We start from the raw sequence: 14,878 nt of genomic DNA, 5'->3' as shown, positions 1-14,878 counted from the left end.
GACAGATTTGTAAGCTTCTCTTTGGTTTGCCCTGGTTTCTTGCCCCAGCTACTCATCTGCAGGCTTCACACTTGGCTAGAACAGACGGTAAGACCATAGTCCTTGGCTTCTGAGATCTGAGCCTGTCTGTGCTGCAGCTGCTGGACTTGTTCTTCTCTTAGTACACTATCTAGTATTTGCCTTAGATCTGTGACACTGGATTGGGTGGTAGATAACACAGCTGCTGGTTGGCATTTCCTTTTGCCCTGGTGATGGCTCACTGTGATTTTTTTCTTGGATTTCTTAGAGAGGATTCAGTTAGGTGCATTTTCTAGATTTCTTTGAAGGAGCTTTTATTGAGGGGCAGGGGGAAATCAAAGAGATGGAGGATGGCATTCGCTATATTTCATCCAGCTACTCCACTGTCTTACACAAGCATTATAAGTTCTTACTATGTGTCAGGAATGGTGCTCTGAGCTGGGAATATAATTAAAAGCTGAAATAATATCAGTGGCGTATGGGTGAAGGAGGGGAGTTGCCAGGGACTAGTGCAATCTGGAGAGAAATGAAAACATGGATAGTTTGGGTCTCTTTCTTAAAATCTAAGTTTTGAGAAGACCCTGTCAAACAGAAGGAAAAACCATAGGATGTGGCTGAAGCCTAAGTTCAGATGAATGAGTTTTTGGAGCATTGTTGAGAAAAACCATGAGACCACCAGGAGCATAGCCTAGAGATGATTTTCTGTAGGCATCTCCAGCTCAATAAATTACAGCGAATTTATTATATTTTTCCCCAAACTCTACCCTCTTCTACATATTCCTGCTACTGTGGAATGCTCTTACATTTGCAAACTCTGTGTCTTCTCTAATTCCTCACTTGCACCCATCTCAAGAAATGCATTGCTACAGTGTGGGCTCAGTTGAGATTATTTAACATAAACTTGTACAGTGTTGTGATTCTCTCTGGCTTATTTCAGCAGCATATGACTAGGAGTACAGGCTGCAGAGAATGGGAATAATACGAAACTAGGGGTTGTTAGGGCAAGATTAGTTACAGGATAAAGGGTCAAGGAACTCTAGAGAGGAGAACAATGTACAGTTGAACAGGTCTACCAAGGGAACAAGATGAGGAAGGGAGGAGAGTGTAGCTGGTGCAGGGGTAATGACTTGGGGGAGAATGAGGGGTGAAGGGATTAGAGGTCACAGTAAAAATAAATAACAAAGTTTAAGAGTTGTGAGGCAGAGGGACAGGGAAGGGGTGGTATACCAATAGATCGTGATGAAATTAAGGAATTTCTGAGTTCAAGAACATGAAAGTAGTGCTTTTGTGTGTGATCTACCTATGGCTGCTAATGACTCCTACTTCTCTCTTCAACTACCAAATTCTAAGAAAACTTTATCAGTCATCACATCATTAAACATGTCTGCTTTTTTAGGGGGGGAGGGGAACAAAGATTAGGAAGGAAACTACTGTGTGACCAAGTCTTTAGTAATGCAATGGTATAACTTTCCCCAAATCTTTGGTAAATATAAGGGGTAAAACAAAAAACAAAACTGTTTTAAACCTGAGTTCATCCCCTGCCCTTCTATCTCTAATTGTACTTCCTGTCTGAGGTTCCTGATCTTCATATAATCAAGTAGTATTTAAATTATATTTAATACTGGGCAACTGTACTTGAGACTAATTTTACTTTTACTGGTTTTTTTTTAGTCTATCAATGTCTCTAATAATTCTTAATTTTTTTGTGATTTATGGGTATTTTATAATTAGGACACGTGAACTCCTGTTCTTTATAAGACTCAATTAATATTATTTAATTTATAAATATTCTTAGTACCATTTTTAATAAGCCCATTTTCAATTTATTCTGTATTAATATAGTCTTTAAAACTCATTAGTAAATTTTATTATAAAATTTTATTATAAATTTTTCTCAGATTTACTCTCTAACATGTTTTTTCTAAAACATGCTGGATCACCAAAGAGTCATATAGTCTGTTTCTATTAAGTACGTTTGCTACAAATCCAAATCTAGCACCAAGAAAGGTAAAATATGGATCCAAGGATAATAAGAGAAGAAATTATTACACTAAATGTGTTTATACCTTTTCTTAATGTTTTATTACATTATTATTAAAATATACAAAGAAAACTCATTACAAGACTAATATTATGAAGGAAAACTGAATTCATTATGGGAATAGTAAATTTATATATATTAAAAAAATTGAAAAACTCAGACTATCAAAGGTTCTTAGACAAAACCTAGCAACAAAATCTGGCATTCAGATATGTATACATTATGTTACTTAAACACATACAAAGTGGAGTGAATATGTGCTAAATGATAATGAATGTGCAAAAAAGGCAAATTAGATGTAACAGAAGTTGTGAATAGCAGAAATAGTGACATCTTTAATGGGAGAATATAAAAAAAAAATCCCTATTATACCTTCATCTATCCTTTGCTTTGGTTTTTGAAGAAGTGATTTTTCTTCTTACCAAATTTAAACTTTAAACTTGCGCTCTTGATCCCATCTCCACCTAACTTCTCTTATTGTCAATCTTTTCCTTTCTACTACTAGCTCCTTCCTGGATGCCTAAAGTCCCTTTTCAATATGTATCATTGGGTGGTCCTATCATACACCTCTTATTTCTTATGTCTGAGTGTCCCTTAAAATTCTATCTCCATGTTCTTCTTTCTCTGAAATAATCTCTTGATGATTTTATCAGCTTCCATAGGGTTCAATTTCCAACTCTATGCAGATGACACACAGATCTATAAATCTAGTCTTAATTTCTCTCCTAAATTCCAGGTCTGCATAAATGCATATGTTGAATGTTACTCACTACCTTGATGATCTAATGGTATTGCAAACTCAACATGTCTATAACAGAACATACCACCCTTTCTCCCTAAACTGATTCAACCTGTAAATTTTCTTATCTCTACCAAGGACACTAACATCCCCCGAGTCACTTTATTCTGAAATCTCAAGTCATTAACAATCTTTCCTATTCCCTTGTTCCCCACATCTTATGACTTTGCCAAATCTTGCTGATACTGACTTTCTATCTTTCACCCTTTTCCCTCTTTCCATTTACGCATCCTTCATCACTTCTTGGGATTACTGTAATTGTCTCCTAATCTGTTTTCATGCTTCTGGTTTTTTCCTTTTTCAATCCACTTTCCACAGAGCTGCCAAAATAATCTTTTCAAGGCACAGACTTGACCCTGTTGTCTCGTTCCCCTAACCCCTGAACAAAAAGAAATTGTAATAACTCTTCATTGCCTCTACTAGGATGAACGATAAAATCTAGCTTCTACCAACCAGTTATTTTTTGAATCCAAATCCAGTGTTTTTTTCTACTCATCAGAGCATACTGCTTCTCTATAGGGAGGACTGGAAATGACTTATACTGGAGCTTAGAAGGCACTGAGCACCTCGAACAGAGGTGCTCGAACAGAGGAACAGATCAGCACTTACCCCTCTCCTCCTCCTTTCCCAGTAACAAACCCTCTATCCTAGGTGTGATAGCTCCAGGTGACAAATAGTAGAGAGGAATAAATAAGGTCAAGAGGTTAAGGATCTATAAAAATTCAGAATATCTAACAGTATATTCATCATAATGAAACCATAATGAACACAATTTAATCTTTCAGATGGTAATTTAGGAACTTCCTCTTCCTTGTGATCATTACTATTTTCAATGATAACTGTATTTTTATAAAATTAGGAATGCCAAACAATAAGCCGTTTTGTTTAACAGCATCCTAGATATCAAAATTTATGATAAATATTTTCAAATATTTTAAATTTCCTACCTGTGCTATGAGGAACTTCTGCTGGTGTATTAGCTGGTGCATGAGCACCTGGTGGAATATGTATTCCTGTATAGCTGCTTGATGGCATGTTGCTTGGGTCATAAGCTGAAGATGACCGTTGGGGTGGGTGACTGGGTAGGGGAGAAGTCCCAGCTTCTTCATTTTCTTCATCTGTTATGAAATAAACAGGTTAACAGGGTAAAACTTTAAAGATAGTAATAAAAAAGCAGACTTTACTATAATAAGTCAATTGCTTGCTTACAATCTAGAAATAAATTTTATTTAATGATGCCAGCATGGTGCATCAGCTACAAACTCCTCCATATAGTACAGGGCTGCACAAAAAAACTGTTAGAATCCTGTGGAAACCTGAAATGTATAAGACAGGGTTAGATGTACAGCATGGCACAAAGTAGCCCTGGAACAATGGAAGAAAGGTTCTGAGAAGAGTTCAGCGAGGGAGCCCTGGAACCCCATAGGGAGCAACATTCTAGGTAGATGGAGGAGGTAGTAGATAAAGGCTTTGGGAATAATGGGGGGAGTACGTAAAAATAGTCTGAAGAGAAAGGGAAGGAAGACTGGTATAGAAGTAAGTTAAACTTAAAAGGAAGGGATGAGGAGAAGTAAGGAGGAGGAATGGGGTTAAAGAAGTAGGTCAGGATAGGTAAAAGAGTCTTAAGCAAAACAAACTCCAGTGCTGGAGGTGGGTGTAATTAAGGAAGAAAGTAAAAACATTAGGGAAAGAGGAAGAGAAGGGAGAAAGGGAGAAACAGGCTCTTTCATTTAGAGATCACAAGTGTCAGTTTAGGCATACTCCCTGTCTTTTACCATTTTCTTTTTATTTGTAAAGGTGGGGGGGGGAGAGGCTGAGCACAGGGAGGAGAAAGTACAGAGAGAAATTGACAATTAACAATCAAAACTGTGAACATGATGAACAGGATGGTTTTACCCATAAACAGAAAGAGGATATCAGAATGGATTAGAAAGGAGAATGCAACATATTGTTTATAAGATAAACATTTTAAACATAGTCTTTGCATGAAGTTTATCTAATAAAGGTCTCAAATACAAGATACATAATGCAGTGATTCAAATTTATTAGACCAATAGCCATTCTGCAATAGAGGAAAAAAGGTAAAGAGATATGAACAGCAAATTTCCAAAAGAAGGAATCAAAGTTATCAACAATTATATGAAAAAATGCTTCAAATCACTAATAATGAGAAAAACATGAATTAAAGCCACTCTGAGGCTCCACCTCACATTCATTAGATTGGCATTGGCAAAGATGACAAAAGAAGAAAATGATAAAGGTTAGAGGGGTTGTGGGAAAACAAGTACATTACTGTGTTATTGGTAGAGCTGTGATGTGGTATAGTCATTCTGGAAAGCAATTTGGAGGGATATCACCAAAATTTACTAAAATGTGTATACCCCTTGGCCCAGTGATAAGAAGACCTGAGTTCAATTCGGCACTCGGATACTAGATATGTGGCTGTGTGACCCTAGGCAAGTCACTTAACTTCCCTTAGTCTCAATTTTCTCATCTGTAAAATAAGGATAATAACAATACCTGCCTATCAGAGTGTGAAGATAAAATTAAATAATATTTATAAAATACTTTGCAAACCTTAAAAGCACTACATAGATGTTAATTACTACTATGGTAACCTGGCAGAGCAGTTTAAATTGAGTAGTAGCACTGGAAGCCCTACTGCAAGGAGCTGAGAAATTAGGGAGTAGTGAAGAAGTCAAAACAGCAAGTATACATGATTTTTTCCTAGCACTTTGGCAATTAGAGAAGAAACAAGGATAATTTGATTAAAGGGTCAAATAAGGGTTTAAGGATGTAGGAGCCCTGAACATGTTTACAGGTAAAGAGGGCCAGAGAATGAATGATTTATGGCTCAAGTTCTAAAAAAGATGGGAGGGCATGTGAGGAATTGACAAAGATTTGGTTTAATCTAAATACATTCATTTGTCATGTAATAATCATTTGGTGATTTTAGAAGTGTAAGGAAAGTTTTAATTAAATTGGATTTTTTTCTTTTTTTCTTTATTTTTCACAGGTAACTTGTAATGCCACTTGGCAATGATTTCTGGCAGCAAAAAAATGGTATATTGAAACAGAAAAAAGAGTTCAAAAGTAAACACCATTCTATGACTTTTAATACAGAATGGTTCATCATACATCTATACAGAAATAATTTTTAAAAATTCTGTGTTCTAATGGTTTTATTCATTTTAAAGGTGCTACAATGGCTCAGTGGACACAATTCTATCTGTGCCCATTCTGCTAAGTGTTCACACACACACACACACACACACACACACACGGTAACACAACCTCTGCAAAAATCCAGTTTTTCTTCCCCTGATTTACTATTCTGTTACATCTAATAATAACAGATACAATTTTTTTTCCCCTTCATATTATCATGAAGGTTAAAAGATTCTTATGAGTTTGCAAACAGATTTTTCTAATAGGGTTCATCCAGTTATTTTTAATAGGATAGAAGTCCATGAAGTCCACGGACATTTATTTTAGCACCAACATGATTTTATACACTGAGTTACCCTTGCTCTCCTCAACCTCGGCCTCTACCATTTACTCTTGGTTCCTGCTACACAAATATTAGGTATTTATTACTGCTATAATTATTATCATTACCCGGTGTTCCTAGTACACAACAGGATTTTGCACAGGCTTTCTTTCATAGCAGAAATGCTTTCTCACTTTATTTCCACCTTTGAGAATCCCCAGTTACCTTCAATGTTTTGCTCAAGAGCTATTTTCTAACTAATCTTTTCCTGATACCCTTAGCTATTGTTAGCTTTCTCTTTCACACTCCAAAATTACTTTGTCCTAACCTTGTATATATTTTATTTACCTAGCTATGTAAATATAAATAATTATTTACCCCCAGAAAGCTCCATAAAGGTAAAGGTGGTTAGTTTCATTTTTGACTTCGCTTCCCCAGTGCCTGGCATATAAATATGTGCTTAATAAATGTTAGCTGAATTGAGTTGAACTGGACTGTCAACTCTACATTGGTATTTTTTTAGGTGATTTATGGTGGGGTAGTATTTGGCCAATAGCTCTTGGACAAACATGCAATTAGACACTTAAAATTTTCTGAACGGCAGAATTAATTCAGGTTGCAACATTTAGATTTTTTTCACAAACCAAATAAGCTTCCAAAAAGTCTACTATTCCTAGAAATACACTACACCATCTTTTGTTTTTAAAAACAGATGAACTGTATATGGCATTCTATTTTCTACCTAATGTATCAAATATCCAAGTATGGAACAATACATTATTAGAATTTGATTTACCATAACAATTCCTAACCCAAGAAGATCTCAGTAACTAACACAAAAACAACGACAGTGGATAGGTTATTCATTATGTTATTATTGGCTTTAAAATGTTAAACTGTAGGAAAAGATTACTTTTTTTATTTGTTCAGTTCACCTGTTTACTAAATCAGAAAAACAAAACAAAAGGTGATATGTAAACAGATATTTTCCAACAAGTTACTAGTCTAGAGATCATCTTTGAACTAACTCAGTCATTTAAGTACAGACATTTAAATTCCTTGTTAAAACTCAAATCATGAGTAATTCTTAGGGATTTATAGTGTAAGTGGATTAGTTATGGATGAAAATACTTTATTCCATCCTTTAATACCTATTTGGATCACTCTCTGTCTCGCATTTCAAGTACCATAAAATCTTAGTCTCAATATCTCAGAGCTAGCATTTAGTAAGATCAGAAGTATTGGAGAGATATTCTACACCTTATATTCTGCTGAGAGGTTAATTGACCTGCCCAGGGTCACCCAGCCATTAAGGCCTTAAAGGAGGCCTTAAACTTAGCCAGAGGCTTGAAGGTCAGGCTCTCTACCCACATACATTACAAGGCTTTTTAAGGCCATAAGTAAATAATAAAAAGGCAGAATCTCAAGAGTAAAGGTAAAGAGACTTATTTATCCCTGCAAGTTACAAAACCTTAACCTGATCTGAATGAACTACAGTGGCAGTAAATAAGCTAACGGTTCAGAAATTAGGAATTTACCCATGAAGGACAATGTGGTGATGAAAATATAAGTATTTTCTACTAGAAAACAGTTTTTGTGCTTAGAACAATGGAATTGAAAATAAGTTTAAAATGAGTCAATTAAAAAAGAGCCACTTGTGTTTCAAAAATGTTTTGAATTCAATTCATACCTTTTGCAATATGCTGATTTTTGTCATACAAATTAATGATAAAAGATTGAGTTAAAAATAAAAAGTGAAAAAACCCCCAAATCTAATTATTTTAGATTAAGAATACAACTTATTGCAAACTGCAAAAGTTATGATACAGAAAAGCAATGTTATTATGAGGAACACATTCTGAGGATTTCTATAGAGTCAAAACCTTAAATATTGTACTGTACCTGTGATAGGTGGAGAGCTGTCTTTAATTACGTGTAACTTAGGAGTAAAAATAAATATCATTCTGGTTATTACTATTAAGGACTCTCTTCAATGTGACTATTAAACTAAAAAGGATCGGTCTACATATTATAAAAGGAGATAACAGCTTATATTACTGGCTGTGGTTTGATGTGGTCACAATGTCAACATGAAAAATCATAAATTACAAATTATAAATGTCAAAATTAAGCTAATTTCCTATGTTCCCATCTCTTTTGTAACTCTAACTGATATACAATTTCCAAAATATATATGTAGTATGTCTGGGTATTCTTGGTAGTTTTAAAATCTATTTTAATTAAGCACCAAAACAGATCTATAAAAATCAAATTTTTAAAAAATATATTTTTAAATTTTTTGAAAAACTAAAAACTAAATTTAGTACACACACAATAACTAATATCTAAAGTTTGACTATGATTATAGGCATGGGTTATCAGATTAAAGGAATAAAATCTTTAAAATAGTCACATATTTGTACATTCTCAAGCATTAGGCTAATAATTTTCACTTTATTTCCTGTCTTGAGAAACTACATTGTTCATGTCTTAAAAATCTAACAAGATTTTCCCACTACTATAATTCTAAATTTGAATTTTAAAATGTTAACCAAAGTTCTTTTGTCAAATTGTACTAATATAATCTAATTAAAGTATATCATTTTAGCATCTTGAAGATTTACATATATGTAAATGTATTGATACTCATGGAGAGAACTACATTCTACGAAAATAATATCAAAGGTAGAGCATAATTTTGAAATTAAAGGGCATAAAATGCTGGAAAACTTGTCAATTTGTAATGTTACACAGGGATAGTTTCATCCCATTTACAAATGGACATTTCCCCCCTTTGTTAGTGAAGGAATAAAATGAGTAAGCAGAAAGGAATGGAGAAAAGCCCAGCAGTGTATTTTTAAACAATGCTTCCTTTCTTTCAAAGATGCAGAATAGAAATTGTGATGAGTTCCTTTTCTAGAGTCTTCTGCAATCAAAGTATTTGAATATGACCTTTGGCTCCAAAAGACTCTAAAATGTTATAGCATGTATGCCACATCTGGCATGATGGTAGCAAACTCTTTACTGACAATATTTCATATTTTAACTGCTCAAATATAAAAGAGAGTGCCTTACACTAGTTAATAAAGTTACATCTAAAAGGAAAAAAACTTTATGTCATGACAAAAATTGAGGCACTAATATTAGGTCTCATAAATTTAATTTATAAAACTTATTCTTTAATTCCTAAAATATTATTTTAATAACAGCTTGGGGAAAATTCTTAATATTTTCCATGGATGATGAACCAACATATGACTACCAAAAGTAGAAGTAGGATAGGGGCTGGATCTGTAAATTCATTGTTGTAGGGAACTTTCTCTACTAATGCAGGTCTCTGTAACTATTTGTGTTAGACAGCTGCCTAGGGGCCTGAGGTTAAGTGACTTGTACTGGGTCACATCGCAAACATATGTTAGAGGTAAAATTTGAATCCAGATCTTCCTACCTTCAAAGCCAGTTCTCTTATCTACTAGGCTATGGTTAACTTTATAAAATCCTAATGTCAACACATACTTTTCTATTTAGTTTGGCAATTTGCTGACTCAAGAAAATTATATAAGTATATATATCCTGTGCCCAATTAGCACTTCATTATTTTTCATATAACATGCCAAACTAGCTATAAAGCATTGATGCAGACTGTATTAAACAGTTGTTGTATAATGTCAATGCAAATTTGTAATTTGGATGGAGAGGAAAACAAGTAGATAAGTTATAGATTAAGGGATTTAACTGATCTGTTTTAAAACAAACATTTATAAATGGAACAAATGATAACCAAAGTATGCAGGTTAGCCTTAGGCCTAGGCCAGTCAAGACTAAGACAGCTGAGTACTCTGAAGAACCAGGAATGCAGTGAACTATACAATTCATATGATAGCAGAAATCACCTGGTCTAACCTGACACTTGAATAAGAAACTCCTCTAGAATGCACCTGATAAATGTCCATCAAGTTTTTGGCTCTAAGACCTCCACTGAGGGCTCCACTCCCACTTAAGGTGGCTTATCTTATTTGTTTTATTCATGGATAGCATTAATTGAGAGGAACATTTTTTCTTACATATAGGCTAATTTTATGTCTTTGCAACTTTTACCCATTACTTCTAAGTCTGTACTCTGAAGCAAGTAGGTCATGGTACAGCGGAAAGAATACTGATATAGAGTCAGGAGACCCAGATTCAGATATCAGAACTGTCACTTTAGTACTTGTGTGACTCTGGGCAACCTATATGGGCCTCAATTTTCCTGTCTGTGAAATGAGAATGTTGTGCTAGATGAGTTCTAAGATCTCAACCTGAAATCTATAAACATCTCTTCTTGTACCTTACAAACTTTTAAGCACTTGAAGATAACTCCCATGCCAACTTGCAGCTTATTAATGCTCAGTTCCTCCAGTAAATCTTCATATGGCAAAATCTCCAGGTCCTAACACTAATCCTAAGCCTAGATGTACTCTAACCCTAAAAGGGCCTGCACCTGGGTGGTAGCAGTATTAGAGGAGAAAAGGGGGTACATGTGAGAGAGATTACAAAGGTAAAATAGGGCTTGGCAACAGATTGGATACAGGGGACAAGAAAGAGTGGGGACTTAAGGATGATGCCTAAATTTTGATCCTGGGTGATGGGAGGATGGTGGTACCTTCAGGTAATTAATAGGGAGGTTAGAAAGAGGGTGGAGTTTAGGGGGAAAGATAATGAGTTCTGTTTTGGAAATTTTGAGTTTTAGATCCAGTCTGAAATGTCCAATATTCAAGATGTGAGACTGAAGGTCAGGGGAAATGTAAGGACTGGATAAGCAGATGTAAGAATCACTGAAACAAAGATGGTAATTAAAACCATGAGAACTGATAAGATTGCCAAGTGAAATAGCGAAAAGAGAGGAACCCTGATAGAGTCTTAAGGGACACCTAAGATTAGAACACATGACCTAGAAGAAAATTTAGCGAAGAAGACTGATGAGTGATCTGATGGGAGGAGAACCAGGAGAGAGCAGCATCACAAAAGCCTGAAAAGAAGAGAATATCAAGAGGTGGGTGAGGCCACTAAGGATGAGGGTTGAGAAAACTCTATTAAATTTGGCAATTAAGAGATCACTGGTAACTTTGAAGAGAGTAGTTTTCGTTACATGATGAGGTCAGACGTGTGTTTGTCAGGGGGTGAGAGGGGGAGACAGGATAGGAGTGGACCAGATCTCACACGTTTATACTTCATCTTATACATATATTTATATGTTCAGGAATATGGTAACTTAAGATGATACTGGATTATCTAGTCTACATTATAGGGTTGTTATTGTTTTTTAAGCAACAAGTATAGGAATCAGGAACTGTATAAAACTAGACTACTTTAGACACAAAAGTCAGAAAACAAAATCCTTACTATTTAAAGTGTATATGACTATGCAAATTGATTTGCATGCTTAACTTAATGATTTTGATAATCTTATTGAGTAGTATCTAGTATTTTGATTCAGATAATCTTCTATAAAACTTGAGGTATTTTAAATATTTTTTATTCTAATTATCTTGTGTAGAACTTTAAAAATTACACAGTAGAAAATTAATTTCCAAAGAAGCAAACATTTATTTGGAATTATGCTAAGAACGTAACTTAAACATCCATATTCTTTGAGAGATCCCAGTGCTAGGCTTATAATTAAGGAAACTGAAGCAAGAAAGACTCACTATACAGCAAAAGAGACTTATGTCAATACCTAACAATACCAACGGAAAGTACAAGACCAAACTGAATACTACATTAAAATGCTCTATTGTGGCATCAAAGAAGTGATGAGGAAATTCATCTTTTATCCCTCTTTGCAGAGGTCAGGAATTATCAATGTGAAAACTGCTTAAACTCTCAGACTCAGTTAATGTGCTAGTTAGTTCTGCTGTACTTCATCTAAATGAAATCATGGGTCCAGTCCGATTCCTACATTTGTTTCTTAAAATACACATATAATCCAATAATCCAGTCTGTTCTCTATCACAGATTTTCTTACACTATCCTTGACTACTCACTTTTCCTTATCCCAAATACTACCCTATTAATTGGCCTCTGCCTCAAATCTTTACCCATTATAACTACTCTTCCAAAGAGCTGCTCAAGTGATTTTCCTAAAGTACAGATCTTACCATATCATTCCCACTCAACAAAACCCTGGTAACTCCCTATTCTTTCTAGGGTGACATATAAACTCCTGTTTGACTCCTAAAGCTCTTCATAACTTGTTCCCAACCTGTCTTTCTAGTCTCATTAAACATTTCCTTTTCACATTTTATAGGCTAATCATACTATCCTCTTATTTCCCATATGGCACTCCAATTACTATCTCTGTACCTTTTCACCAGCTATTCCCCTATCTCCTATTTGTCTCACAGAATCTCTATCTTGAGGATGCATCATCTTCTCTACAAAGATTTTGGGTAGTTGAGCCTTGCTCTTTCCTAACTAGTTTTTATTTTGTATATACTTATATATGTACATGTTGCTAACCCAATAGAATATAAGCATCCTAAAACATGAAGTATTTCCTTTTTTGTCTTTATTTCCTAAGTGCCTGTATAGTGACCGGCACTTAATAAATAAATCCTTATTGATTGACGGAGACTGCATTTCTTTTCTCTTAGGTTATCAATCTGATTGTATTTAGCCACAGCCTCCATACTGTTTTGTTGTTGTTAAGGTTTCTTATATCCTTGTATCTTTTTTCTGGAGGTTCATGATTTCTACCACCCATACCTTTCTGTTGTGCCTTTTGGCCCTGATGAAGGATGCAAATTAGGCTGGGTTCTCAATATACTCTGAATAAAATAGAGCTTGAAAAATATGAATTTTGTTGAATCACTGCACTTAAATTAATACACACCATTACTTTCTTCATCCATTCCAACAGGTCCAGCTTGTGGAGTTTCCCCATTTTTTAGGCAGTTATGGATATAGGTTGCCTTCCACCTGGCATATTTTCTGTGTTTCATGTTCTGAAAAAATACAATATTTTGGGGTTATAACTATATTTATTTTAACAATATAGTTAAGGAATGAAACTGATTTGTTATGTTGAAAATATATAACATCCCAAAAAAAGTATTGCTGAATCCAATATAGGTTTCCTAAACAGAGAATGTATGGTGCTGAGTTGAAAGGGGATGACAAATGTTTCCAGATTAAGTAATTCTTCTACTGGGCTAGAGGACAAGTATGCCAGTTCTGAAGCTTTTATATCATCCGTAATCTATATCCTCCCCTAGTATGACAGTTCTTTTCCTCAGGGTGGTTCTATTTCAGGAACATTTATGTATCCAGTGGAATACAAATGGTATTCCCAATAGAGGAAGGACAAAACGAGGTTAAATGAATAACAAGGTCATAAAAAAGGACTTAGAATCAATGGACCTAAATATTAGTAAAAATTAAATTTAAAATTAAATATTCGTTAAAACAATTCCCACCCCTAATATAGACAAAAACAAGCTCTTTCTAAATCTCTGTAGATAAAATGGAAGGATGCAAAAAGGGATAGTCTAAGCGCTGGAACTATTTTCAGACAAACCTCTAAGCTCTGCCACTAAGTTGAATAATATTAAGTCATTTCACTTCTCTGAAGCCTCAGTTTTCTCATTTATATGGATTTTCATGGAAGCTCTAAAAAGATATAACTGTGAAATGAGAAATATATTTGTCTCCAATTATAAGAGGACTAAAACCTCTCTTAGAACATGCAATGAGCTAGTTTTCATTTCAAATTTTTAGCTGAATTTGAGCACTAAATCTTGATTATTTGAAACAAGTCTCAGGGAACCTTAAAATTAACTATGTATATAAAGAACATAAGATCTTTAATTCACTGGCCATTTTCCTCTTCATCATAAAGTATGAAAAATGAGTTTGCAGGCAAAAACAAAGCAATTCCTTTACCACTCATGAGAACGTTAATATTTAAGGATACTGATTCACATATAGGACATTATATGAGATAGCATCCTTTCTCTTTACTTATGGGCTTCTTTATTTTTTTCAAATCTTTATTTTTTCCCAAATACACATAAAAACAATTTTAACATTCTTTTTTCAAATTTTGAGTTCCAAATTATCTCTTCCTCTCCCCCTCACATGAGAAAGCAATTTAACATAGGTTAGACATGTGTAGTCATGCAAAACTCAAGTAACTCAAGCTGTGAAAGAAAACAACAGACAAAAAAAACCACAAGAAAACTGAAGAAAGAAAAAGTATCTTTGATCTGCAGTCAGGCTCTACCAGTTCTTTCTTTGGAAGTAGACAGTACTTTTGAACATAAGTCCTTCAGAATAGTCTAGGATCATTGTATTGCTGAGAATAGTTAAGTTATTCACAGTAGACCATCGAAGAATATTGCTGTTACCGTGTACAATGTTCTCCTGGTTCTGCTCATTTCACTTTGCATCATGTCATGTAAGTCTTTCCAGATATTTTTTGAGAGCATCCTGCTTGGTATTTTTTGTAAAACAATAGTATTCCATCACAATCATATACCACAAATTGTTTAGC

The 14,878-nt window shown here is 34.6% G+C and overlaps 1 protein-coding gene across 2 annotated transcripts in view; it reads right to left on the bottom strand.

Annotated features, from left to right (window-relative positions):
* VTA1 (vesicle trafficking 1) overlaps positions 1 to 14,878 on the bottom strand; it is a 123,172-nt gene that overhangs the window by 38,668 nt on the left and 69,626 nt on the right. For both annotated transcript variants that reach the window (XM_072643472.1, XM_072643473.1), the window contains 2 exons: positions 13,220 to 13,331; positions 3,806 to 3,976 (listed from right to left, as the gene is read on the bottom strand). In XM_072643472.1, coding sequence (XP_072499573.1) covers positions 3,806 to 3,976; positions 13,220 to 13,331 — 283 coding nt within the window. The remainder of the gene's footprint in view (positions 1 to 3,805; positions 3,977 to 13,219; positions 13,332 to 14,878) is intronic.

The sequence above is a fragment of the Notamacropus eugenii genome, chromosome 2 (genome assembly GCF_028372415.1).
Source record: "Notamacropus eugenii isolate mMacEug1 chromosome 2, mMacEug1.pri_v2, whole genome shotgun sequence".
Classification (NCBI taxonomy): domain Eukaryota; kingdom Metazoa; phylum Chordata; class Mammalia; order Diprotodontia; family Macropodidae; genus Notamacropus; species Notamacropus eugenii.
Note: the sequence above shows the minus strand (reverse complement) of the source record. Positions and strands in the feature narration are given on the sequence as shown.